We start from the raw sequence: 24,091 nt of genomic DNA, 5'->3' as shown, positions 1-24,091 counted from the left end.
AAACACAGAGCTTTTAACTCTTGCTTCCTTATAAGATCCTCTAGAATCTGAGTGTGCTATGTTTTACATTACCACCACCACTGTCCCCAGCTACATCACTGAATACCAGTGTACTGTACTGGTTAGTGTGTGTAATGCTTCCCTAATCACTGGTACTGGGGAACTACTTTAAATGAAAACAGCTCCTAAGTCTAATATATGCACTACTTCCTTATGCTGTTAGTAGGGGAGAGATTTCTCCCAGGCAGCCTGATTTAGTCCATTAAAAACAAAACAAAAATAAACCCCCCAGCCCCCATCCTTTAAGAACAAACAAAAAAGCTAAGTCTATATTCTAAGAGATGGACACCACCGTCCTTCTACTGAGTAAGTGAGGTGGCCAGTTCCTGACTCGCAAGAAAAGCGATCTGAAGAAACGCTACACGTATAAAATTCCTTGAAAAAGCCAACATCCCTTGCTTCCTGCATATACATCAAGTTACAATTAATTCTTAATGCCATTTGCTGAAGAGGGGAGCTATGGGATGTCAATTTGAAAATAAATACAAAAGTCAAATTGCTTCAATACAGAAAGACATCTCAAGTCAGCCTTTGAAAAAAATATTCACATTTAGAAAGTGCCATTGCAAATATACAGCAAAACTAATCTGCCTTAAAAATGACGCTTCACAGCCCTATCAAAAGTGCCACCTTTGGAACACGAGTTCACTTTTAAACATTGCACAGCTAAAAACGATGCATAAACAAAATTCTCTTTATACAGCAAGGTGCCCAAACATTAAAGCAAAACAACATGATGGTTTTCCAGGGCACACGAATCATCCTGAATATGGAAAGCGTCCATTCAGATAGCTTCCTGCAGGGCTTAGAGAGATTATTCCCATCGTCCTGTTCCAAGCACAACTGGACTTTGCTAGAACATTACTTGTAAGTCATTATTTTTGTGGAGGTCATTGTAAGAACCAAGACACTGTTGAGTACGGTTCCCTGGGCGCGGTGCTCCCATGTCTGATGCGTGTGTAACTTTCTAGTCCACAGAGAAGAAGGGTAAAGCGCTGATACCAGCAGCGTGAGTGGGCTGGTTGGAGCCAACGCTGTACCTGCCTGGTGCTGGGAGAAAGCTCTGGTAGGTACGGCTGCATTCTCCAAGCAGCCAAAAGCTCTGGAGCTGCTTGCCGAAGCCTGGCGGTGGAGCGCTTGCTTTATGAGTGGCTTAACCAGGGGGTGAGGTGGGTCGCAGGGTTGGAGGTGCACCCTCGCTGTCCCCAGCATTGTGGGGACTCTCCTCCCGCCCCCTCTCGACACGTACAAAGGCTCAGCACAGTCTGGCAGGGGACAGGTCAGGAGCAGGGCAGCGAGGTGGAAGGAGGGCAGCCTGGCTGAAGACACTTGCAAAGGCTTGGTGACCCCATGAGGCGCGCTGAGCAGCCCGGCAGTGGAGCAGCAGAGAGGCAATACCTGTGCTGAGACGCCGGACTCAGTGAGAGCCTCTGTCATTTGCTACATCTTGTAGTCGTCTTAACAGAGCAGTGTGGTTCTCCTGACAGACGCGCTTAGCTGGTGCCTCAGTGCCATCTTCCAGGAGAATGCCTCTCTTCTTTGTTGGCGTTTCTCCAGTTCTAACCATGCTGTTAATTTCCTTTAGCCTCTGGAGAGAGAAGGGGGGAAAAGTAGAATTATCTCCCATTCTTGTGACTACCGGAATATAAAGTGAATGTTTGTTAATTGCACACAGTGGGATTTCATATGCTTGATTTCTGGTGATCTGTCCTGCACAAAGTGCTTCCTGTGACACACTAACCTTCTTAATCACTGTACTGCTCTTGTCCTTGCTGTGTGCTTGAGTCTTACCCAGACTCAAGCAAATTCATTTCAGTGCATATAGAGGTGGAAGGCTTTCCATCCGTAGCTGTGACTGCTGTCCCACACCAACAATTCCAGTCTAGAATGAAGATTCCTCTCGGGGAAGATTTCTGCTTCATTCTTGGTGACCAGAGATGACAGGACTCAGTCTATTACATCGTCACCTGGGATGTCCTTTCACATTAAAAGCCACTTGGGATTTTTTTCCCCCACTAGGCAGGTAAGAGCATGTGATTGTACTTAATGTTCTGCTCTTTGGACAGTGCACACCAGTTACCTGAAAGCAAAGGCTACCATTGCTGCTGTGTGTCATGTGTACCAGTACAGAGAGTAATTGAAAGTATGCAAGTAGCTTGGACACCTAATTGCTTTACAGCTTCTTAGATACCTGAACTGAAAACTTGAAGAGCATCTAACAATGTTAGACAACGTGAACAGAAAGGTGTGTGGCCAAGTCTTCTCTAATTCCATTACCAAAAAGAAAAGGTAGAATTAAGGACTTAAAAAAGCCAACTACAACCCTTTAGTCTCACCTTAGATGGACTGCTGCTGAAATAGTAGAATATTTTCTCTCGAGGAGAGAGAGCAGACTCGTTTTTGTGCGGTGAGATGTACACTGGGTGATTCTGGGACAGCTGTATCCTGCGAGGGGAGCCAATCCTTACAAACGGGTAGGGCGAGAGCGGAGGAGAATCGGCCTGTTTGAGAGAACATCAGAGTCATTCAACAGCTGGTGTCTATCTCAGGTGTTACTGCAGTAAGGCTTTTGTAAGGTGGTCATCTGAAACACACTTTGTTCTTTTTCTGCAAATGCCATCCTGTACGGATTTAGAACAGATGCAAGTTTTGTCATGTCATTAGGCCAGATTAGTTGTTTTTCTTAATTTATTTTTCTAACCCTGTGTGAGGCTGGTGGATGCCATTGCTCGGTGCTGTGTATTTCACGCCAGAGCAAACAGCTGATGGCATCAAAAGGGCTTAATAGTTGCTTAATAGTTCAGTAGGAGGGTGTGTCCTTAGAAGTGAAATTATTGTTGTAAAAGCACTGAATTTGCTTACAGGGAGGTTAGCGAAGAGCACTCTACTGCACGTACAGTAAAAAAAGATCCGGTCAGTAATGAAAAGCACAGAACGTCACTTACTGCATTTGAAGTGTACTTCAGGGCAAATTCTTTAATCTGCTCGATATAGATGTTGTTGTAGAACTGTATGAGGTCCCCTCGCTCCTCCTCCTCGGTGTCGCTGTTGGCCCCTGTCAGGCGGGTTGGGGTGGGGGGAGCGCTGTTGGGGTGCGGTACAGGCAGGGTGCTGCTGGATCGCATCACTGGACTGGAGTCTCTGCTGGCTGTGAAGGGGAGGGAGCGCAGTCTCCGTTATTGCACCTCAGCACTGTGCTCACTTAATCCCCGACACTGAGCTGTGTGCAAAACTGTGCTCCAGCTGCTGGCACTGCAGCGTAGTGCCCCTGAATCTGGTGTTAATAGCAGCAATGCTGGTTTTGTTCCCTTACCATCTTACCTCATCAAAAAAGCAGGATGTTGTTAAAGACCAACAAACTGCCGAGCACATGTACAGAACCACATTTCATTTCTCACTTCTCACTGGATAAACTGCAGGTGGCGTTTCTGTATAAGCTGAGTTTCCTCACAATAGCAGCAGAGCTAAAGCTCCACTTCTCAGGCACTTGTGCTATACTTTTAAACAGCAGCTCTTTCACGTTGCCAGCTGGCACAATTTCAAATAAGGAATGGCAGTCTTTTTCAGACAGTAGTAGAAATATTTGGCTTGGTTTCCTGCAGGTTTAATGTGGGAAGCTGCAAAATATATAATTCTTCCCACCCCTCCCTGCCACCTCTCTGTGGAGAAAAACATTAATACCTACAGTTTATACCTTCATCTATTAAATATCTTGAAAACTGGTAGTAGGAATATACAGCATCACTTATTTACTTTCCTTTACAAAAAAGTTAATCTGAGGAAAGTGTGTTAGTTCAGATACCAAGGAAGGAATCTTCAGAGATGTGAGATATGCTAAAACAGATGCTGTGGGTGGCTGGTCTGTTCCTATCTGAAGACAGTCAGCTACTGCTTCTCAGCTGAAATATTAAAAGAAGCTGCTGCAGCTCCACGGTTGTTATGTGTACAAACCGAACTCAAGAGTTCAGGCCAGCCAGCGTGGTAAACTCTTGGTAAGTGCATGTGGTGATAGATGCAAAACTGTCACAGGGGGTGTAATATTAACCTTGAGTTATAGCAACTCTTAAACATTATCAGTATAGTCTTAATTGTGTCCAAATTTGCCAAAGAAGGAACTGCTTGGGGTGGGACGACACATAATCCAGCTCTTTGCACACACTCTTTGGGAAGTGGCATTAAAACCAAACATCTGGAATTTGGAATCACTCACTTGCTTTGTTTCTCTCTTTACTTCTCTCTGTAGGTGAGTTCTGCTGGCCGCTGCTGTCACTGCTGCCGGAGTGCCGTCGGCATCGCCTGCCTTTTATCAGGACGCTCCGATACACCTGCAGGGAAAAGGAGCATGACAAAGGCAGGATGATCAGGTGTGCAGTTATGTGGTCAGGCAACACCAGTCTGTCTGATCCATCTGCTTTTTAGAAACTTCTTTGTGGTATCAAATTGCTTCTTCAAGGGGAAAATAGAGCTTCCTAAGAGGAGTATTAGCCAATGGGCACTGTCTCCTTTCGTTTTAAGTAAAACTATTTTCTATTTTAGATATAGTTTAGCATAAAAAGCTTCCCGTAGTGCAGGAGTTTGGACACAACTGCTGTCTTTCTAAGGAGAATAGCTCACTGCCTGCATTCATTTAATACTAAATGTTACTTTAAAAAGCAATCCATTCCTTAAACAGAACTAAGGCATTCAGTACTAAACCACACGGTATCCGGTTTGCTCTCTGTACTTACGTGACTCTTGGCTTGTGGTTGTGTCCGGTAGCAGCGCATGATGTTCTGAAATGATCTGTCTTCCTTAGTAACCTAAGGGAGACAAACAGAAAAAGTTAAGAGTTTTTCCTGTGGTTTTTTGTTTGTTTGTTTGGGTTTTGGGTTTTTTTGAGGAATTGTAATCTTTGGAATATGAAGTTTTTTGTTTTTTCTTTATTCACACCTTACCTTAGCCATTACATAGACAGCACACATCAGCAGCTGATCCAAATGTCTGTCCATCATGATTTCAGGGCAGTGCATCAAGGAATATTCAAAACACGTCCAGATCTTTTTCCGCAGCTCATCAGAGATATCGAGTTTGACACAGAGATCTCGCAGGCGAACGCTCGCTAAGTGATACACCTGTTGAAATGGAGACTGCGCTTAAGGCCACAGCAACGGAGCTTTTCTTACCCAGCTCCAGGGGAGTTCAGGCTTGCGTGCCCTGCAGCACCTGTGCGAATGGTGAGCTTTTCTGCTTCCAAAACATAGACATTCCCAGCACTGGTACTGATGCTAAGGAAACCTGTGAATTATCCTAAGCACAGGAAGGGAACTGTGTAGCTTACAGAAACCACTGTACTGAGTAAACCTGAATGTCTAAAAAGTGAATTTCTTTCTTTTAAAGGGCCTTGAAGAAAAGGGACACCTTTAAGTAGCTGCTGGCCGAGTACATATCTACTTCACAGCTTGTGGTGATGGTCTACTCCTTTGTTAGTGAGAAGTTGCCTGCATAAGAAAGCTACTCCTCAGGTATGTCCATGAATAGACAAAGGCTACATATTAACTTTGAAATTGAATAATCTCTTATTATTAGTAACTGTAAGGACATATTTAAAATTTTAAAAAACAAACAAAGCAAAGCACAAGTTAGACTGAAAAGTACCTTTCTAAAAAAGAGTAAAAGTGAGCCCATCTTCCGCGGCCTGATGGATGTGGCAGTGGCAAACTGCTGGGTTTGTCTCTGCTCTCCAGGAGAGATCTGCTGAACAGTTAACTGGCCTGGTAACTGCAGCGTTGCCCCAGTCATCTGAGGGTTCAGGGTGCCAGCAAGAGTCTGGGCACTGAGAGGCTGAATGGGACTGGAGACAGCCTGAGGCTGGGTACCAACATTGACCTGGACTGGGAAAAAAGTTATTCCTCCATTTTCATTGGCAATACCTGTAATTTAAGAAAAAGAGTCTGAAATAAGAACAGGTTGTGGCAGTGGGGGAGTGCATGTTTGTGGTTAGTTGCAGCTTTGTTGTTTGTTTTGGGTTTTTGTTAGTTTTTTGGGTTTTTTTTAAGAATTCAGTAATTCTTTTTTTAGTTGCTTACAACTATACTATAGTATAGATGAAATTGTTTCATCAAAATACTTTGGACTTCTCATTATAAGGAGACAAAAAGATAATGAAATTGAAATAAGTTTTTAATACTAATGTAACTTTCATCCCATGCTAGTTCAGGAAGGAAGGCTTACTGAAATAACTCAGTTCTATACAATAGATGTTGGCTGTCAGAACATCCTTGTGCTGCACATGTACTGTCTCTAAATCTATTAATTCTATTCTTCCCAATTACGAATCCTTAAACATAATTTTTCTTCCACTGGTGTACTGTTCCCCTCTCCCCTCCTTTCTGTGTACTAGTACTCTGATGGGAACAAGCCTGAATAATTCTACAGTAGCTTTCCTCTTACCTTGCACTGGTATTGTAACAGTCTGCCCATTATTGGCCGTTACGGTGGCAGTTGCCACCGTAACCAGCGTCTGGCCGGGCACTGGAGTTACTGACATGGCTTCAGGGTTCATGTTCTGCACAGGCACTGTATTTACCACGGGCTGCTGGGAAACTCTGACTGGAGTTCCGTTGTCGGAGGTATTATCATTGTCAACAAACAGCCTTCTCCTTGTAGGATTGGCTGTAGGAGAACTGTATCTGTCGTACAGAGTAGTTGGAGAGGATGAAAGGCCTGCGGATTAAAAAAACCGCATCTATAGGTAACTCTTGTTTTATAATCCCTTATTATACAAATATATGACAGAAATATAATGAGAACCAAAATATGTCATGCAAAACTCTTCAGGAAACATTTTTAAAAATTCCTTGTGGCTTACATAGTGCTTTTAGAGATGACTTAATCTCAAATAATGCTGTCTTTAGTAATTTTCTAAGCTAATGTATTATGTTTTATATTTCCAGAGAAAAAATTTGGGACTTCAAATAACTAAATATGTAGTGGAGCTTCTGTTCTAGTATAACAATAAAGCAAACTGTTCAAGTCCTACTGATCAGAACATAAGTAGTGTGTGTGAGTAAGTATTAAGATATACATATGTATCCATATCCATAACCTCCTGAAAACACCCTTTCAAACCAGTATTTTGTTCACACTAAAATGATGAATGCATCAGTCTTAGACATCTGACTTAATGATGTGAGTTGCAATGGAAATATCACTTATGAGTGTGTTTGCAATTAACTGTACTTTGACATAAAAGCAGCTTCCTTGCTGTACACCACTTAGATTTAAAAAATCAGTTTGCTTACAGTTTAAGTATGCTTTAGAAAGTCTCACCTTTTCCTAGTCCTGTAGTTTCAGCGCGGACCTCGTTAATTCGTCTCGGTGTCAATGGTGAGCCCACAACACTGCTCCCAGCAGATCTCTCAAAATACTGAGGTGGCATTACCTGAAATAGTTACGCTTTCATTAGAGTGTCTGTAGCACAGATTGAACTATATTACAAGTTTCTAAAAGCTTCTGTGCTGCAAATGTTGAATGGCAAAACTGTATGGAAAAAAATAAAAACAAGAACACTAAAAACTTACCATAAGCCTAATTAAAACTTTGTTGTGATTGTACTACTGCAGAGGAGGTACAGCACTATAATAACCTGTCTGTGACTGCAATTAAAGGTCTGTACTCTTGCCCACATTCCTTCTTGTCTAGTAATCTCTTCCAGAGCGAGGGAGGGCTCCACACTGTGCATTTTGTTCATTGTTCTGCTATGCTATGCAAAGAGCAGGTGAGAATCATCTCAGCTGCACGTCTCCATTTTGGATGTCTCTGTTCTAGAGCCGTCTGTGAACAGGCCCGAGCACAGAACTACCTTTACTGTTGTCTCTGCACGCATTGGCTTGCAGGGAGAAACTGAAACGTGGACATGTAAGGCGTCTCCTCCAGAGTACAATGTCCACTCTACTGTCTTGTTGGATTAGGAAGACTGTCAAACATATAAAGAAGTGCTCACCTCTTCACAACTAGGAACTCTGTTTTCATTATCTCTGATTCTGTCCCACAGGATGGATTCCTGTTTCCAGGCCATGCTTTCCAAGATCTGTTCTTCAATATGGTTCAGGTGTTTTACCACTTCCCGGCAAAGGCCATCCTCTGCTCTGATGAAAACCTCAATTACCTGTAAGGCAAATAATTAGGATCAACATAATGTACTTGTTTAAAATATTTCTTCTTACAGAAGGATCTAATTCCTGATATTGAAGGAAGAGGAGACTATTAGAAATACTAAGCCCGCATTCCTATGACTCAGTCATACCTTGTCTTGCAGTTTTATCAGAAGACAGACACTTGTACCTTTCTAAACAAACAAACAAACATGCCAAGTGCTGTTGCAGAAACAGCTGTGACAACAGCTCATGACAGAATGATAAATCTGTTTGTTAGTTACTATAGAGATACTTGGCCACTGCTCCTGTGTTAAACTGCTCACAGTATGCTGATGTCCTAAGACACAGCCCAGGATGACAGACCCTTGGGAAATATTTTTTCAATACAAAAAGGGGTAAAGGTGAGAATGAAGGGTTATAGTGTGCAAATTAACATCTAGGTAAGGAGATTACTGCTTAATGGAAGTGGATAGAGTACTCATGACTTGATAAGTATTTCCAGCTAGCAAACACTTTACCTTATAAAAATGATAAACTGGAATGTCAAATATTTCGGTGATGAATGGGAAGTTTCCAGGTGGCTTATATGTAAAGGTGATTATCTCAAGGCAACATGCCAGCAGAGATCTGTGAAACACATCTTGCTCCAGTATTGCCTGCAAGAGAGTTGCAAATTTTAATACTTAATTTGCAGTATAACTATAGAACAGTAAAATGCTTTCTGTTCTGCCTTAACAGCAAGGTTATCGAGCTTACAGAAGGAGATCTTGTAAAATAAGAGGCAGAACAGAATCCAGAATGAGTCATCTTCTCCAATTAAAGCATCCATACATCTCTGTGTCTGCAGACACAAATGGTTTTTTGTATGCTTCTCCCATGCAGGGGTACTTACAGGCTACTTGTCAAAGGTTCACCCTCATGGTAAATAGCTTCTGCTCTACAACCATTTTCCTTTTTTAGATCCAGCTTTAAAAATAAGTAAAATTAGATTGTTTTCCTTACAGATAAGTCAGCGTCTCCCAGTCTCCTCCTCTCTTGCTCAATGACTGACTCCAAGACCTTGTAGTACAGCACCTCAGCAAGACGAAAATGCTTACTAGCAACATCTGCGGGAATTTTAAACAGAAACAATATTGTGAAATGCCATAAAGGAGCTATATTCTTAAGCTATAGAGAGACAACAGTTTAGTAACTTGTGTGGATTTCTGTGCTGCTGTGGCTACAATACTGTCAGGACTAGATCAGTTAATTTAGAGTTAACTCAGGAATCCCTTTCCTGTGCTGTGATTGCAGAGCAGAGTGACTCATTACTGAACCCAGATTTTGATGGAAACACCATATATAAGAACAAACTTTAAATTGCTGTAACGTGTATTTCAAGTTCAGAAAATACACTGTTTGAAAAGCGTATCTCTGTGGATCCAACCTGCGCTGTGCAACAGAAAACACTGAAGCAACTATGTTGACAAGAACAAATACAAAGTACATAAGGCCCGCGTAAGAAACAGGAAGATCAAGAGCATCATCTTCCTCATTCTTAATCCATCTTCCTGTGCTTCACAAATCTTGACAGCTTCACAAATAATACTTTGTGTTTATACTGGCAGGATTTTAATAGTACCTGTACTAATTCATCCTTGTATCCAAGCCAGAATCGCTGTAGGACTTTTAAAGGCTACAGGTAGGCAGATTTTTCACGACTGTCACAAAAATCCATGCCATTGCTATTTTTGTAACAGAGCAAAGCGGTACCCATAGGAGTGCTTCTTGTTTCACTGCTGTAGAACTGGAAGTATCATCAAATTCCAGTGATTTAAGCTAAGGCTGATTATAAAATTGTATGCAGGGTTGAAATGTGCCAGGTCTTAAGAATACCAGGAAAAGACAAGAGTAAGGACAGACTCTCGTGCTAAAGCATAACCTGTATGTAAAACTGTAAGGTATTTACAAGAGAGAAACATTTACAGGCATTTTAATTCTTATCTGTATAATTAAGATGTTTCTCACCTTTGGAAAAATTATGGAATTCTCCTTCAGACTGGGTGCTCTGGCAGTATGTGTCATACATTTCTTTTACTCTGTTTGCAATAGATTGAGAAGGATCTCTAGAACATGCCCTGAAAATAAAAACAAAAGATTTTTAACATACTGTTCCTACAAAAACAAAAAAATAAAGGGACCTACAACTATTTTTATAATATAATGAAAGCATGAAACTATGAATATCTTGGATAGCAATACAAACACACCCATGTGTGCCATAAAACATCCACAACATATAATTATTGTATATACTGTAGTAAACATGCACATCTTTTCATGATCAGTGATAAATATTTAAACAGCATTTTCCATGTGATATAAAAGTGGTTTAATACAGTGTTGTACCTGAAGCAACAGTTTATCTACATGGAAAAGAAAATAAATTTTATTTTCCATCTCCTGCTGTACGGAATGATTTGCTGGGTAGAGAGATCTGCTAAATAGGAACAAGAAAAGCCTAAATAGGAAAATTCTGTATTGGCAGTTTGCTGTTAAAGCTCAGAGCTGTTGGGTTTCAAACGTTCTGTGTTGTCACAGCCATGAATCTCTTAAGGACAAAGGTGTCTAAAGAAAGAGAACAGTCTTCTGAAATGTAAATGTCTCTCTGGGTCCTGTTTACTCCAGAACCTTTCCAGACTGGCCCACATTTTAAATGACACTGTTTGGCATTCACATTTGTTACTAAAACTATTTAAAAACCAGAATTATTTCGTTAGCTAAACATCAGACTTACCTGAATATTTGCTCCAGATTTTCACTGGGGGCATTTTTCAGTCCTGCCAGCATCGTATGAAGGCGGCTCAAACTGTACGTTGCTATGGAAACGGGTGTCACATACGGGTTGCTCTCTTTAATATACTTGCGGCCAGTAAGTGGGGTCGTAATCCTAAGTGATTTGGACTAAAAAGAGAAAAAAATAAGCACAGAACTGTACATTATTATAAAACTTAGATAGAGGCCATAAGCTCAAAGTGTCTGCAGTGAGCTGTCTTACCCTGTGCTACGATATATGCCTGGAAAATAGACCAGGAATCAAACAGCCTAAACTAGTTCATGTCTCAGATAAGAGCCAGCAATGAAAGATTTATCTGTGTCACCTGGATGTTTGTATCAAACAGTACCGTGCAAATGTATGAACAGAGAGGATGTGACCTCACACTGAAATGCAGATACAGAGAGTGAAGTGTGAAATAACCAGGCCAATTAAAAAAAAAACAAACACAAAAACCCCAAACAGAAACCAAACCCGAACCCCAAACCCCCAGCAGCCCCTTCCTATCCCTTGAGCACCAAAGGCAGCTGTAGCTCATCAGAGAAGTGTACTGAGCCAGGCTGCTGCAGCAAGCTTGACTCTTACACAAGAAGTCCTCTGAATGTAACAATTAGCATTTAATTCATTTGCGTCGATCAATCCATCATATCAAAATAATCTAACATCAAGGATGTTCCTCCAATTAATGTACAGCGAAACTGATACATCTTCTAATTATCTAAGCAGACAATTACTTAACCAAGAAATGTTTTCCTTATTTTAATGAATACATTACATTTTGCAGTCCAGCTCCCAGTACTCCTCCCATTTCCCCCACACACTCCTGTTCCCAGCCCCACCAGCTGCCCCAGCCCTGCCCTGGACGCCCCGGAGCACGCAACAGCACGAGCACTGCGGCTGGAAGCTGCCGTTGCACAGGCCGCGCTGCTGCAGAAACCTACCAGAGTTACACCCCCAGGCCCTTGGCAGCAAAACTTAGTGGCTGGTTAGTTCTTTAAATAGATCAGAAGCAAAGAATTAACTACTTGCACTGTTTTTGCAGATAAAGTGATTTTGACCTTTTCTCTTAAGAACGTTGAAAGCCATTAACCAACTCTCACTCTGCAAAAAGATCAGGTAACTATTTCAGTAATGTGATGTAGACCCTTTTACCGTTTGCTCTCTAATCTAATTGTGCTGTCCTTCTTTATTTGCCTGCCTTGTATCCTTCCTCCTTTAAGATATCTTTGCCATCTCAGGAACAGTTTGATATTCTGCAATCATAGGTATGTATGTCTGCATTCAAAGCCAGTGACTGTTTTTCTAAAGCTATTCTAGTTACATGAAGGCCCTGATGATGTTATAGGTCCTTCTTTATCATGTGGTGTTCTCTATCTCAAAGACCACATTCTGTGCCATTTTACTAGTCATGTATAAAGACAGATCCATGTATCATGGTGAAAACCATTCCCTAGTGGGAATAACTAAACCTGTAAACAGATGTAACACCTGAAGCCTATCTGTTAAAAGGAAACAAACAAACAAACCACACAGAGTGAAGTGCTGAGCAGCTTTGCATACGTATGTTAAACAAAAAACTGCAGATGGGACAGAGATCTGAGGGAAGGGGAAGTTGGACAGACCGGTCCAGAGGGCCCCAGCAGTTGCAGTACAATTCAGCACCTGCCAAACAACCATGGAGAATTGCCCGTTCTGTTGTGCTTGAAAAACTTCACCTAAAGATTTACCTAAAGGTATTGCTTTAGGTAATTACCTAAACATTCTCTATTTAATAATTTAATTTAACTTACCTAAATATTTTCTATTTAATTGGATTTAATCAAAGAAAACCCAAATGCATGGAGAAATCCTGTCCAAAAACCCCAAATGTAAACAATACATCTAATACATTACAAAATCTCTCTCAGCTGTGCTGTGTATGCTCCCAGATCACCTTAAACAATAAAGATGGGAATTTTTAGTAGCTGCTTCTCTTCATCAGACACAGACTAACTCAACTCATTCTCCATATAGAAACAGCAACACAGACCGTGTCATACTCACCCTGTCAAAGTGCTGCTGCAAATTATGCTTCACTTGCACTCTTTCAGCTGTTTCCATTCCTGCAGTCGTATTTAAGCACCTGGAGAGAGTTCCAATTTCTTCGTCTGCATCCTCCCCAAGAAATATTCGCTCATCGAGATTTCCTACTGACAAAACATACTCCTCATAGGCCTTGTTGATGGCTTTGCTACAGCAGAAAGGAAAAGACAGATATAAAATCCCCTTTATTTAGTGCTTTGTTCACCTGCTCACTGAATGAACACAGTTCTGGCCTGTTGGAAGTCTAGTTCTGAACGTATTTTAACCCTGACTTAAGCATTGGAGCTCCTTTAAAATCTGCAGTATCTTAAACGTGACAGTGGCAAGGACATTCTTTTTGCATTACATCGGATGGCTCGCCACTTAGTACAGCTGCAGGAGGAACATCATAAAATACTGAGAACTTGTATTTGGCTGGAAACTCCTCAAAACTACGCTTACCATTTTCATACCATTTAAAAGAAACTAAGTCCTGCTCATAAGCTCCCTCTCTCTAGGTTTATAAAGAAAAAAAATACCACCAAACCAAATTTTTCCTTCCCACTTCCCACTCATTCATTGTGCTCCCACATCCTCGTACTAACACCTCACACTGAAAAATCGAGGACAGAGAAACTAAGAATAAAAGCAGACAGCAGGTAACACCATCCTGAAGAATCATTCCTCTTGCAAATGTGCCTCTGACTGTACCACCTCAAAGAAAAGGAACGGAAATGCGATGTAATGTACAGAAATTAATCAACAGGCAAAACAACCAGCTGGTGTTACTGTTAAGATACAGATATAACCATGCAAGTGCAGCTGTATTATGTCATAAATTCAGAGGGATACTAATCCAAACCACGACGAGTACAGCAACTCACAAGCTATCTCCAAAGTTCCCAGGATCTAGAAATCCAGTCAGGTTTTCATCTTTTCCTTTTAAAAGCTGTAAGACAGTTAAGAACAAAGGATGGACATTTCAGCTCTGTACAACGGTTTCAAGATACTGAGTAAAGAGAAATTTTTCTGCATTGCAGATGTGTTGCCCAACCTTTTTGTTGAAAAGTTTCCGAATATATGGCTTCCAAAAATGTTCCTTTATGCCTTTTGCTTCTAAAACTAATCCATAATGCAACGAGCACAGTTTTTCAATGATGCAGGGAGGGTCAGATGACACTTTATAGTCCTTACTATGAAAGTCTTCAGGTAGACCTACAATTAAGAAAACTATATTTTTAATTTTGCAAATTCATATCCTATCTTCTTATTAAACTTAAATTCTACACTGTGTGGTCTAGGTAGCGTGAAATTAAAATGGTAAACTCATTAGTTCTCTCAAAAGAATTATTATTATAGAATGCCCACTCAATCTGATAATGTTATCAAAACTCAATTAGATATTTAGTGATAAAAATTAAAAACATCAGTTCTAATAGAAAACAGGTCAAACACCTGTGAACTGTAACATTTATTCAAATAAATTTGAGATAATAGTCCCAGTTCACATCCGAACCACTACAAAGTAAATGTGAGTACTGTACAGCACCAAAATGAAGTATAAATCTGGAAAGAATGAACTCAGAAATTCCATGGAAACTTCTCACTGGTCATTTGCATTTGTGGTTATCAAGTCAACCACATCTCCACCCTCTCCAGAAAGAGGAGAACAGCCACAATCCAGAAATGAAAGGGAAACAATCAAGTTGCCACTCTCCTATTTGAGCACCGGATCTTTCCAAACTGCTCCCTCCAGGAGCGCTCCAGTCTGGCTGTGTCACTGATGACTGATCACTGTGCACCCTTTCACTGACAGGAAAATGTCATCAACTCAAATTTCTACTTTGGAACTTCCTGCAGTGGCATTTCCATAGCAAATTAAATTCAGGACTTCCTATATTATTGACAAAATTCAGGAGTCTGTTCTTACAGACTGTGCTAATAGAAATCTAACTGCGTAGCCAGATATAGAAAATAGTAATTGCCACGTATTTCAAGTCAATATTATTCAACTTGTTATCTGCCACATGGATTCACACCAATTCAGTACCCTTAGAGTTCTCGCAGGCTTTGGATAAACACAGATAGGTTTTTTCAACGTACCTTTAAAATTGGGATTCAGAAGTTCTTTACGATTAGGGCACTGGAGAGCATTTCCATACACTAGATCCAAAGCACATAACAAGAGATGGTAGGAATTGACCAAGTCATCACTGATCATAGGAAAATTACCTTCAATAGTAGAAAGACATAAGAGATTAATTAAAATCAGCACCGATTTAAAATTCTTTAAACCAAGAAACTGTTGAGAATTGTATTACAATTAATAACAGAGTCTTGGAAACACAGAGTTTGGTGACTATAAATATCTGGATAGAAACACAGGTAGTAAAACAGACACACAATAATACACAGCAACTAGCATAGTAAAATATGTTTTCAGAAGCAGCAGCAATTGTGTAGGAACTCAAATAAATTCTGCTGTTTTGAAAACAAACCCCACCAAAATGTTGATAAACGCGGTATTGCAGACTCCCTCCCTCGCAGTAATCAGATTAATCAGCACGTAAATAACTGGAGGCAGCAGGAACTGTGTCATGCAAACTGCCTCTAGGAAGGAAAATTGGTTGCCATAACTTTGGCAACACAAGCCCCACTGTCTGGCAGCGTCACGTCCTTCAGGAGATTCTTACTCCCTCTGCCCGAAGCAGAACCTTGTTCTAAAGACATGTGAGGGGGAAGAATGGGTTGGGACTGAGACCTTCCTTCTCCTCAGTTCTGCACTGCTGTGAGGTGTTGCAAAGAACTTCAGCTTTGACTGGAACAGAGCCAAGTGTTCAAATGTCCTGGAAAAAGCAAGTGCTCTCCTGCCTTCAGCTGCCCCCATTCTCCAGAATGAATCATATCCAACTCAAAGTCAAGAGATTGTTCTTCTCTACCAATCCGTTTTCTTTACAAAAATTCTGTTGAGGACGTGATCATTACAGACAGTAATAAATTTATTTCTCTTATGATTTACAAAGAGTTAAAACGTGCACCTCTGATCTGGTTTACAATGTAGCTTTCTGTCATATACCTCTAAAGTATTTTTTGTTTATCATCTTCCTGTAGAAAAGAATCCTTGTAACCTCTTCACTCTTTTAGCACCTTTCACAAAGATCATATTCAGATTCATTACTCTTTATTGAGCTCATTTAGGTTTACGATATTCCTTTGTAAAATAAACTATACCGTTAATTAATACCATAAATCACAATTCCATTAATTTATATGCAGTGTGATTTTCTATCACTCTTTCATTACTAATTATTACTTCTACTCTTTTTTCTTCTTCCTTTTTTTTTTCAGATAAGCTCCAAACCACTTCGCTGAGCCCACTACGTAGAACAGGTTTAACTCCTTGAAGAAATCTATCGTATAGTAATAAACTCACTTAGAAGACATCAAAATGTATATATGATTAAAGAATTTTTCTGAATTATGCTGTTACTTTCTACCAGTAACATACCAGTTTGTTCAAATGTGTATTTAATTTTCTGATTCCATGTTTGTTAAAAGAAAAATAACTTCAATGCAGATAACTGGAACTACTTGAAATAATGATGCCTACATGAAATCTGTATTAACTGTGCACAGTTATTTCCAAATCAATGAAGGTTCACAGCAAAGCAATGAAAGTCCTAAATACAGGAGTAAAACGGTAATCAATAAAAACCTTAAAGAACTAATAACACAGGTTCACTTTCATAACCTTAAGGTCTAGGATGACAGTGGTTACTGTCAGCACAGTCAAAAATAAACTGATTTTACAGTAGCAGTAGTTTCATACAAATGATTTGTCAATGACATTTTAAACAATAGGTTACTACTCCCTCTCACAACCTAGTACCAAATAATAAAAAAACAGTTATCTCCGTGCAGCAGATTATTTTTTTCTCCATTTCCAAGAAAGAAAATAAGTCAAGATAGAGAGTTTAAAGATAAATTCTTACAAGCAGTACGCAGGAGCTGCAGTATCACTAAAGACAGTCACTGTCTTATTTTGCAGTGAATACCAAAGGCATGAACAGGGTCTGTACTGTCTGCATTAGTGAAACGGACGCAGTGATCTTCAGGCTGGCAGAAATATGGCAGAGACAAGTCTGAGCTTGCCTCTGATGTGTGGTTGCCACAATAAGGATTACTGCAAACCCTCAAAACACAGTGAACAAAACCTAACATGAATATTTAATGCCTTAAACAGTCAACATACAGTTTACATTTTTGTGCTGCCACACTTTAATAAATTTACCACTAGTCACTTACTAATTTCACAGTCTGTAATTACTGTAAATTTTCCTGTTTCTGGTTAAACGGAATTGGCTGTTATCAGCATGGTATTCTCTATGGAATCAATTTGTCTGAAACTGCTCACCAATTAACATGCAGCTAATTGATGCTGGAGTTACTCAAATGTATTAACCAGTAATTCTGCAGTAGGAAGAATCAGATTCCCTTTGCACCTTGTCAACTGTCCAGTCTACCCACAGAAATGGGGATTTTAGAGAAGGGAAAAGAAAAATCTGTGGTTTTTCAGACTGACCTACTTACTCTGTCAGCTGCCTAACTGTGCTGAAGAAGTAAAGTCCTGACTGACTGGAAATGGAGTACAGTACGAACTCTCCTCTGGGCTCAGTGGAATACGAGGAGGTATCTCATACTACTTGAGAGTGCCGTTCTGGACTGAAGGGAAAAAAAAAAGGAAATCATACTGTGTTTCAGGGCTGCAAGCAACGTGCTTGTTCAGGAAAGATTGCTCTTGCCCAGTAAAGTGGAATCTGCAGCCTATTGGAAAAAGGCATCTCTGACATAAGATGCGGTGTTGAGTGCAGCACCACACCCTTCTCGATCTCTGTACAAAGATGTGTGTGATGTGGAGGTCCAGTAACTCTGCCAGTCACATTTCCAAAGGGAGCTGCTGGCAACCCTCTGCTGTGTGGCACGGTGGAGAAAGAAAGGCTAATCTGTATGGAACAAATTAGTGCCAGATAGTTCAATATTGTGACAGCCCACTCTGTCCTATCCACAAAAGCAGCCAATTAAGGAAACCACAGCACACTGCAGGAATCTTACCACTGATTTACTAGTAAATTGGACTTCCCCCTCACACACACCTCAAAACCAAACCAAAATTCATTTTATCCCTTTCCTTGTAGAAATGAAACTATTATTTTTCTTCTACTAGAAGTTATCTTATGAAAAAATATAAAAAGTCTCCAGAAATGATCAATGGACCGGAATCTACAGAGATGTTCCTTCAGTGAGGAGTACAGGTCTTGTCTTTTCCTCAAAACACTGTCTTATACAGAATTCCCAGTGAACGTTCACCCAAGCAGCACCTGAATCAAGCCCCGGGTATGCACGAACTCTTTAACACCCAGGTTTGATGAAGAAAGACTTTACACTTTATATGTGATATGACCAGACAATTTAAGCCTAAAGTAAGGATTTAATCCTGTTCCCTCCTGTGGCTTTTTCTCCCGTCAGCTGGGAGAAATCCTCTACTATTCTTGTCAGCTTTACGGCTGTTCTTACAGTAAAGGTTACACATACATTGCAATATATGGTCTGTTCATTGCATTATTTCTACAGAAGCATACTAACAGAGGGTCCCCTCACATGTTCCAAAGGAATCTGAGTCTTCAAGACAGTCAGACTTTTTAATATATACATATGTACACGGACTTACATATACTGCTATGTCCAAAACACAAGAGAAATTCACCCTTGCAAGACAGGCCTGTGCAGACCTAGTTAGCAATGCATACGACTGCCTGACACAGTTGCTGTGTGCTCATTTTTTAAAAGGCAGGCAGGCAAAGAGGCTACCAAAAGAATCAGAACGCTATCTGTAATACCAGCGTGAAAGTATTCACACCTAGAGCTTCATCATAAATTTTTACTAGGTTGCAGGAAAATTGAATTAAGTATTTTCAATATTGCTGGAAAATCAGGAAGAATTTAAACACTTTGTTCCTATAAACATACACATACACCTTATGTTAATTACAACAATATCTAAGTATGAATTCATTACATTCTAAGCTACTTTTTCCCTTGGAATTACAGCACATATCTCCATAGTATCTGAAACTGCAAAAATATTCCACATAAAAGCTACCAAAGTACCTGAGCACACAGTGTACCTTAGAGGAGTGGTAAAGCACAGAGCTGAGGAAATGAAGCCAGAACACATTCCTTCAGGCTGCTCCGAGAGGGCCCCTTCTCCAGCGGCATTTCTGAATCCAGAAACGCTGCTCCTGTTCCGCGTTTCAGGGTTGATGTAACAATGACATCAACAATAACAATAACAAAACCAGGGGTGAGGATTCAATCTCTTACCTTTTGCGTGAACAAACAGCACCCAACAAAACTGGAAAACTTCAGTCACAGTACATGGTTGTCGTCTTTTGGGGAAAAATACAGCAAGAAGGACAGCCAATAAGCACAATGGATTAAGACTGACAGAACATCATACAACATTCAATCATTCTAAAAGAAAATTAAGCTTTACTGTATTGTGGCCAAAATCTTCCCAGAAAACCCCGACTAAAGGTAATAAAGCAAGGCACACATCGGTTCAGTGCAGACACAAGTGGAAGCCCAGTCTCAGCCTGCATGTACTGATTCCAGTGTCACTAGGGCAGTCCAACACAGCAGATTCCATGAGAAACAGGCCAAGACTTGAGCAGAAAATGACTGTAAATTAATGTTAAACATGGCTGGCCTAAATGTTTTCTTTAAAGGCAAAATTGTCATCTTAGTTCCAAAGAACAGGTAAATATCTGAATTTAAAATCTACAGAAAATGTTATTTCTGCTTCTTCACACAACAAATGGCACATAGAGTCCATTGAAACAGTTTGAGCTGAAATTCCTTCTTCGTAAGCATTCCGAGCAATACCAGCACACGCACGTGTTCTTGGAGGAACAGGCTGCACAGGGGCTGATGTTAACGGACTCAGCACAGGGAAGCGTTTCAGAACTCTGTGCTCACACAAGTGTCATCATGTACTAGTGTAAAGCATTTTGTATAGGATTTTATATAGTGTATAGAATTCTGAAATATACCAAATGTTTATCAGACCCAAGTTCCTCTGCTGGTCTTTATTTAAAATGCTTTCAAATAAAATATAACTCATTCACGAGGCTCCTTTTTAAATCAAAAGTTTTGCAGCTATTAAGGTTTTATTGTTGGTTAATACTGCCACATACGCCACACTGGACAGTTCTCCTAAATCTCCTTCCCACTTTCACATTTCTGGCTAGTAAATTTGCTTTGTATTCTTAGTAGCATAAAAACCTCGACAGAGTAATCAACTCATTCAAATTTAGAAAAAAAAAAATCATCATCAGAAACGATGCTCAAGTATTACTGTGTATATTTTAAAAAAACCCCAACAAATGAAACCAAATAAAGCCTCCCCAGCACCAATTTTTACAACTCCACAACAGCATTCCTTGTTTCCATATAATGTATCACTGGAAGTACTATTTCATGTATCACAGCTCATATTCCATCAGGTTCCGCGAAGAATGGTTTTAAATGTCAAAATTAACATACATTTTACACAAAAATTAGTAAGTATCATCTTCCAACTTAATCTATAAAATTACTTCACACCTTACCATGCAAGTAACCAACTAGCAGGGCTGACTCTTCTAATTATAGAATTATATATGCAGTATATTTTATTTTCAATGTTATATGCAAATATTAATCTCAATACATAATTCTTTTCCATGTATAGTTCAATTCCAGTTTATTCACCTTTTGCATTCTCCAACAAAATCATTTAGGCACAATCCAGTCTTTTATTATGGGTACAAATACGTCTAGTTACAAATATCACTAAGTTATGGTCACAAGAACATCAAAGGTGGGAGCGGGGGGGGGGGGAAAGCCAAAACCCTAAGAAATAGTCTGTAAATATTAGAACAAGTAAAATAAAATAATTTAAAAACCCCAAACAAACCACAAAAGCAACCAAACAACGGCCTTTCACAGTAGTGAAGATGAAAGAAACAATGAATGGGTGCAAACCAGTCTCTACCAACCACCAGGAGAAATCACCAGCCACGTTAAGTGCTGGCACAGACAGACAGAATCTAACCAGAAAAGAAAGCCAGCACCTAATTTTCAGAGCACACCTTGTACAACCAGTACCAAAGAAACAAAGCTTCCACCACACAGTAAAACATCCAGGAGATCTGTGTCTCGGAAGAAAACCACGGGAATTACTAGGCAGTGAAACAGGCCAAGTCGCGCTGCGAGCTATGGAGGTGATCATTAGTGATCCAGCCTCCCAGCCCTTCCCATCTCACAAACGCTGACATTTATCTTCTCCCCAGGCTGATGTTAATCTATCCCCTCTCCCCTGTCCCCACAATCACAGACACTTCACGGCTTTGGGATTTCCTGCGCCCTGCCAGATCTGACAAACTGAAAAAAGGTTCAAAAACTACTGCAAGCAAGGACAGACAGACCAGTTCCGCTATTACACAGAACTTCATTACATTTTTGCAATAGTAATACTCTAAAATCAGTCTAGATAACAAAAACTTACCTCTGTTTTCTTCCTCTCTGTTGACGAGGCTGATCCTCTTGAGGATATCTGAAAATGTCCTGGAAAATGGGCTCATACTTCTTAAAAATTACTGCAGAAACGGTAAAGTTTCTCTCTAATCTCTCAGTTCGTTCTCTGAATTGGGAGGGTAGATTTGCCATGTCTTCCCACTTTTTCATCTTGTTAAAAAACTCAATCAAGCTGAAAATACCAATTTGGTTAGTTATGAAAAGTGATTGTTCTTTTAAAATACACTATAGATTTTATTTATTTACAACATCAGTGCAATTTCTACTTCCCAAACTACTGATAAAATGGTGGTATTGGAAACACGACACCTTACTCAGAGCCAGTTCTTCATTCATAAACAAAGATAACATCAGACAGATGCAAAATATTTTCATATCCTCAGCTAATGACCACATTAATTACACATTCACAGTTCCTGGGTTTTTCTTACAAAGACACAACCAGCTCCAACAGTCAGACTGCTCTAAAATCAGATTTCCTTCATTCTTCTGATTAAGTTATTAATTTAAATAAAACAAACTCTGAGTTCTACAATGCTAAGAAGATTCTACAAAGTATGAAAAAACCTTCAGTTTCACTAAATTTCACTTCACAGATTTGGCTTTCGTTTATTTTCCACCCCTTTACCTGCACCCATGTTGTCAGTGTTATTAGTCTGTCATAGTCCAGATCACAGAAATGACTTAACCACATTCATTTACCTGAATTGCTGATTTGGAAAAAGAGTTTTAAAAAGAAAAATATTTGTATTGTTGAAACCAACAGTAATGCTCCAACAATAAAGGAGATGAGGTGAAAAAGTGCATAAAAATATTTTTAATTTTTGCTAACCTGCTAAATTGTTACAAAAGAATCAGACTGCCAATAAATAAAGTCAATTGTTTCAGGAAGGTTTTCTTCATTGCTTTATGGACATAAACATTTGATACTAATTTGTTTATCACATTCTGAAATCATTTTAGCTTCATAAAGCAAGAACACATGAGAAGTGAAGTCTTACAAAAAAAAAAAAAGACAAATTGTGTGAATATTTTCATAGCCAATTAAAAATGGTTTCTCATGTGAGAAGTTCACACTTTGCACACTCTTCAAAACCAGACTATTCTTCAGGGATTGGTTTCTTTCTCCTTTGAGAGAGGGAAGGCAAGCTCTGATTTGAAACCCAGTGTTTTTACACCCTAGTAATGACCAAATGGAACTGCCCTACTTCTGTGGCAATGAGCTACAGCACAAAGATTCCAGAGACACAAATTCTATCTTTAAAAGCAGGAAACAAGACAGACATTTACCCTTTGCTCACAACTGCTAAATTTCACAAGTTGATAAGCAGACTTTGTGATTTTGTAAATGTTTAAAAATTAGCACAAAGAAAAGTTACCTTTGTTCTGAACAGCGCAAAATTCTGGTTAAAGAGACATAATTTCCCTCGGCTGTCCCTCTGCTCACAGTCGGAACCGCTTTTCGGCAAGCCACATACAAGGCACACGCCAGCCAATGCAGGTCGTTCCCCTGGGAATTCAAACATCAGGCATCTAAAGACTGCACTGAGAGGAAAAGTGCACTCAGCTACACACCCAGCATCTGGAACAAGGACAGAACCGTGTCCTAAAGGAAGCTCAACCAGTGGCAAAGTTGATTCGTTGTTTCAGAGTTCTGCTGAACTACTTTGTGCTTTTAACTACTAGAAAAACAGGTGCTAAACAGACACTTCACACGGAACCGCACCAAAACTGGGATTACAGTTACTAGTTACCTTTATAAACTTAATATTGATCCAAAGTTTAACAATACATTTGGGGTGTTGCTCTTCTCCTATAACAACATTTTGTACTGCCTCAGTGCTACAGAAAAACCCGGTAAGAGCTACAGTGCCTTGCTACCAGAAAACTCTTCCGCCCTCAGCAGACAGTGGAAACAGAAAAACATAGTTTCCATTTTTCTCTGCATTACACAACAGAACCATCACTCAATCTGGTGCCTAAAGACAGAAACTATTTCCAACAAAAACCTTTCAAATCTTAGTCCCCGTTTTAATGGAGAACACTTTAATGGCAAAAAGACAGTAAAAAAAAGGGGGCACAGAACGCTGACTGCGATGCGGGGGGGTGTCTGGGGCTGTGTGCTATCAAGGTGCCAGGCGAGCTCACACCCTCGGGGAAAACTCCAGTTTCCTTTCGGAGCTTCCCGGCCGGTTCCTGACGGCTGGGCGCGGTGTGCGCTGTGTGACAGAGGTGTGCTCGGAGCAGGACAGTTCCTTTCTCGGGCGGACGCACCGCAGGACTCGCCACCTCCCGCGTGTGCGCAGCGCCCCGCGCTCTGCAGGGAGAGCTGCCCGGGAGGGGCGCGGGGAGCCCCGGAGCACGGGCAGTCACTCGGGACAGCCGT

At 40.3% G+C, this 24,091-nt stretch overlaps 1 protein-coding gene across 3 annotated transcripts; it reads right to left on the bottom strand.

Moving 5' to 3' along the window:
• Nucleotides 1-1,477: 1,477 nt before the first annotated feature.
• RBL2 (RB transcriptional corepressor like 2) lies at nucleotides 1,478-23,215 on the bottom strand. Of its 3 annotated transcripts, none has more exons than XM_010170776.2 (21): nucleotides 23,085-23,215; nucleotides 21,677-21,877; nucleotides 19,453-19,517; nucleotides 15,175-15,303; nucleotides 14,126-14,286; nucleotides 13,956-14,020; nucleotides 13,054-13,240; nucleotides 10,972-11,138; nucleotides 10,203-10,312; nucleotides 9,198-9,301; nucleotides 8,714-8,851; nucleotides 8,042-8,206; nucleotides 7,369-7,480; nucleotides 6,490-6,762; nucleotides 5,695-5,969; nucleotides 4,995-5,171; nucleotides 4,788-4,859; nucleotides 4,271-4,385; nucleotides 3,006-3,208; nucleotides 2,397-2,561; nucleotides 1,478-1,648 (listed from the first exon to the last, which is right to left on the bottom strand). In XM_010170776.2, exons 2-21 carry the CDS (start codon nucleotides 21,853-21,855, stop codon nucleotides 1,478-1,480), a joined length of 3,033 nt encoding a protein of 1,010 aa, XP_010169078.1. In that variant the 5' UTR covers nucleotides 21,856-21,877; nucleotides 23,085-23,215. The 3 variants fall into 3 exon arrangements, with proteins under 3 accessions (XP_010169078.1, XP_028941482.1, XP_028941481.1); XM_029085649.1 differs by having other exon boundaries at nucleotides 4,995-5,178; nucleotides 5,843-5,969; nucleotides 23,085-23,212; XM_029085648.1 differs by lacking the exon at nucleotides 4,788-4,859 and having other exon boundaries at nucleotides 23,085-23,212.
• Between the last annotated feature and the right edge of the window lie 876 nt (nucleotides 23,216-24,091).

This window comes from Antrostomus carolinensis, unplaced genomic scaffold (assembly GCF_000700745.2).
Source record: "Antrostomus carolinensis isolate BGI_N321 unplaced genomic scaffold, ASM70074v2 scaffold12596, whole genome shotgun sequence".
Taxonomy (NCBI): Eukaryota; Metazoa; Chordata; class Aves; order Caprimulgiformes; family Caprimulgidae; genus Antrostomus; species Antrostomus carolinensis.
This window is presented reverse-complemented; position numbering and strand designations above follow the sequence as displayed.

Bases quoted from the DNA above. Each gene is read 5' to 3' on its own strand.
- RBL2 (XM_010170776.2), bottom strand. From the start codon at position 21,855: ATGAAAAAGTGGGAAGACATGGCAAATCTACCCTCCCAATTCAGAGAA. The intron at 5,172-5,694 runs GTACTTTTCAGT...CCATTTCAACAG, and splicing joins TTTTACTCTTTTTTAGAAAG to GTGTATCACTTAGCGAGCGT. The intron at 4,386-4,787 runs GTAAGTACAGAG...TTTTCCCTGCAG, and splicing joins AACCACAAGCCAAGAGTCAC to GTGTATCGGAGCGTCCTGAT.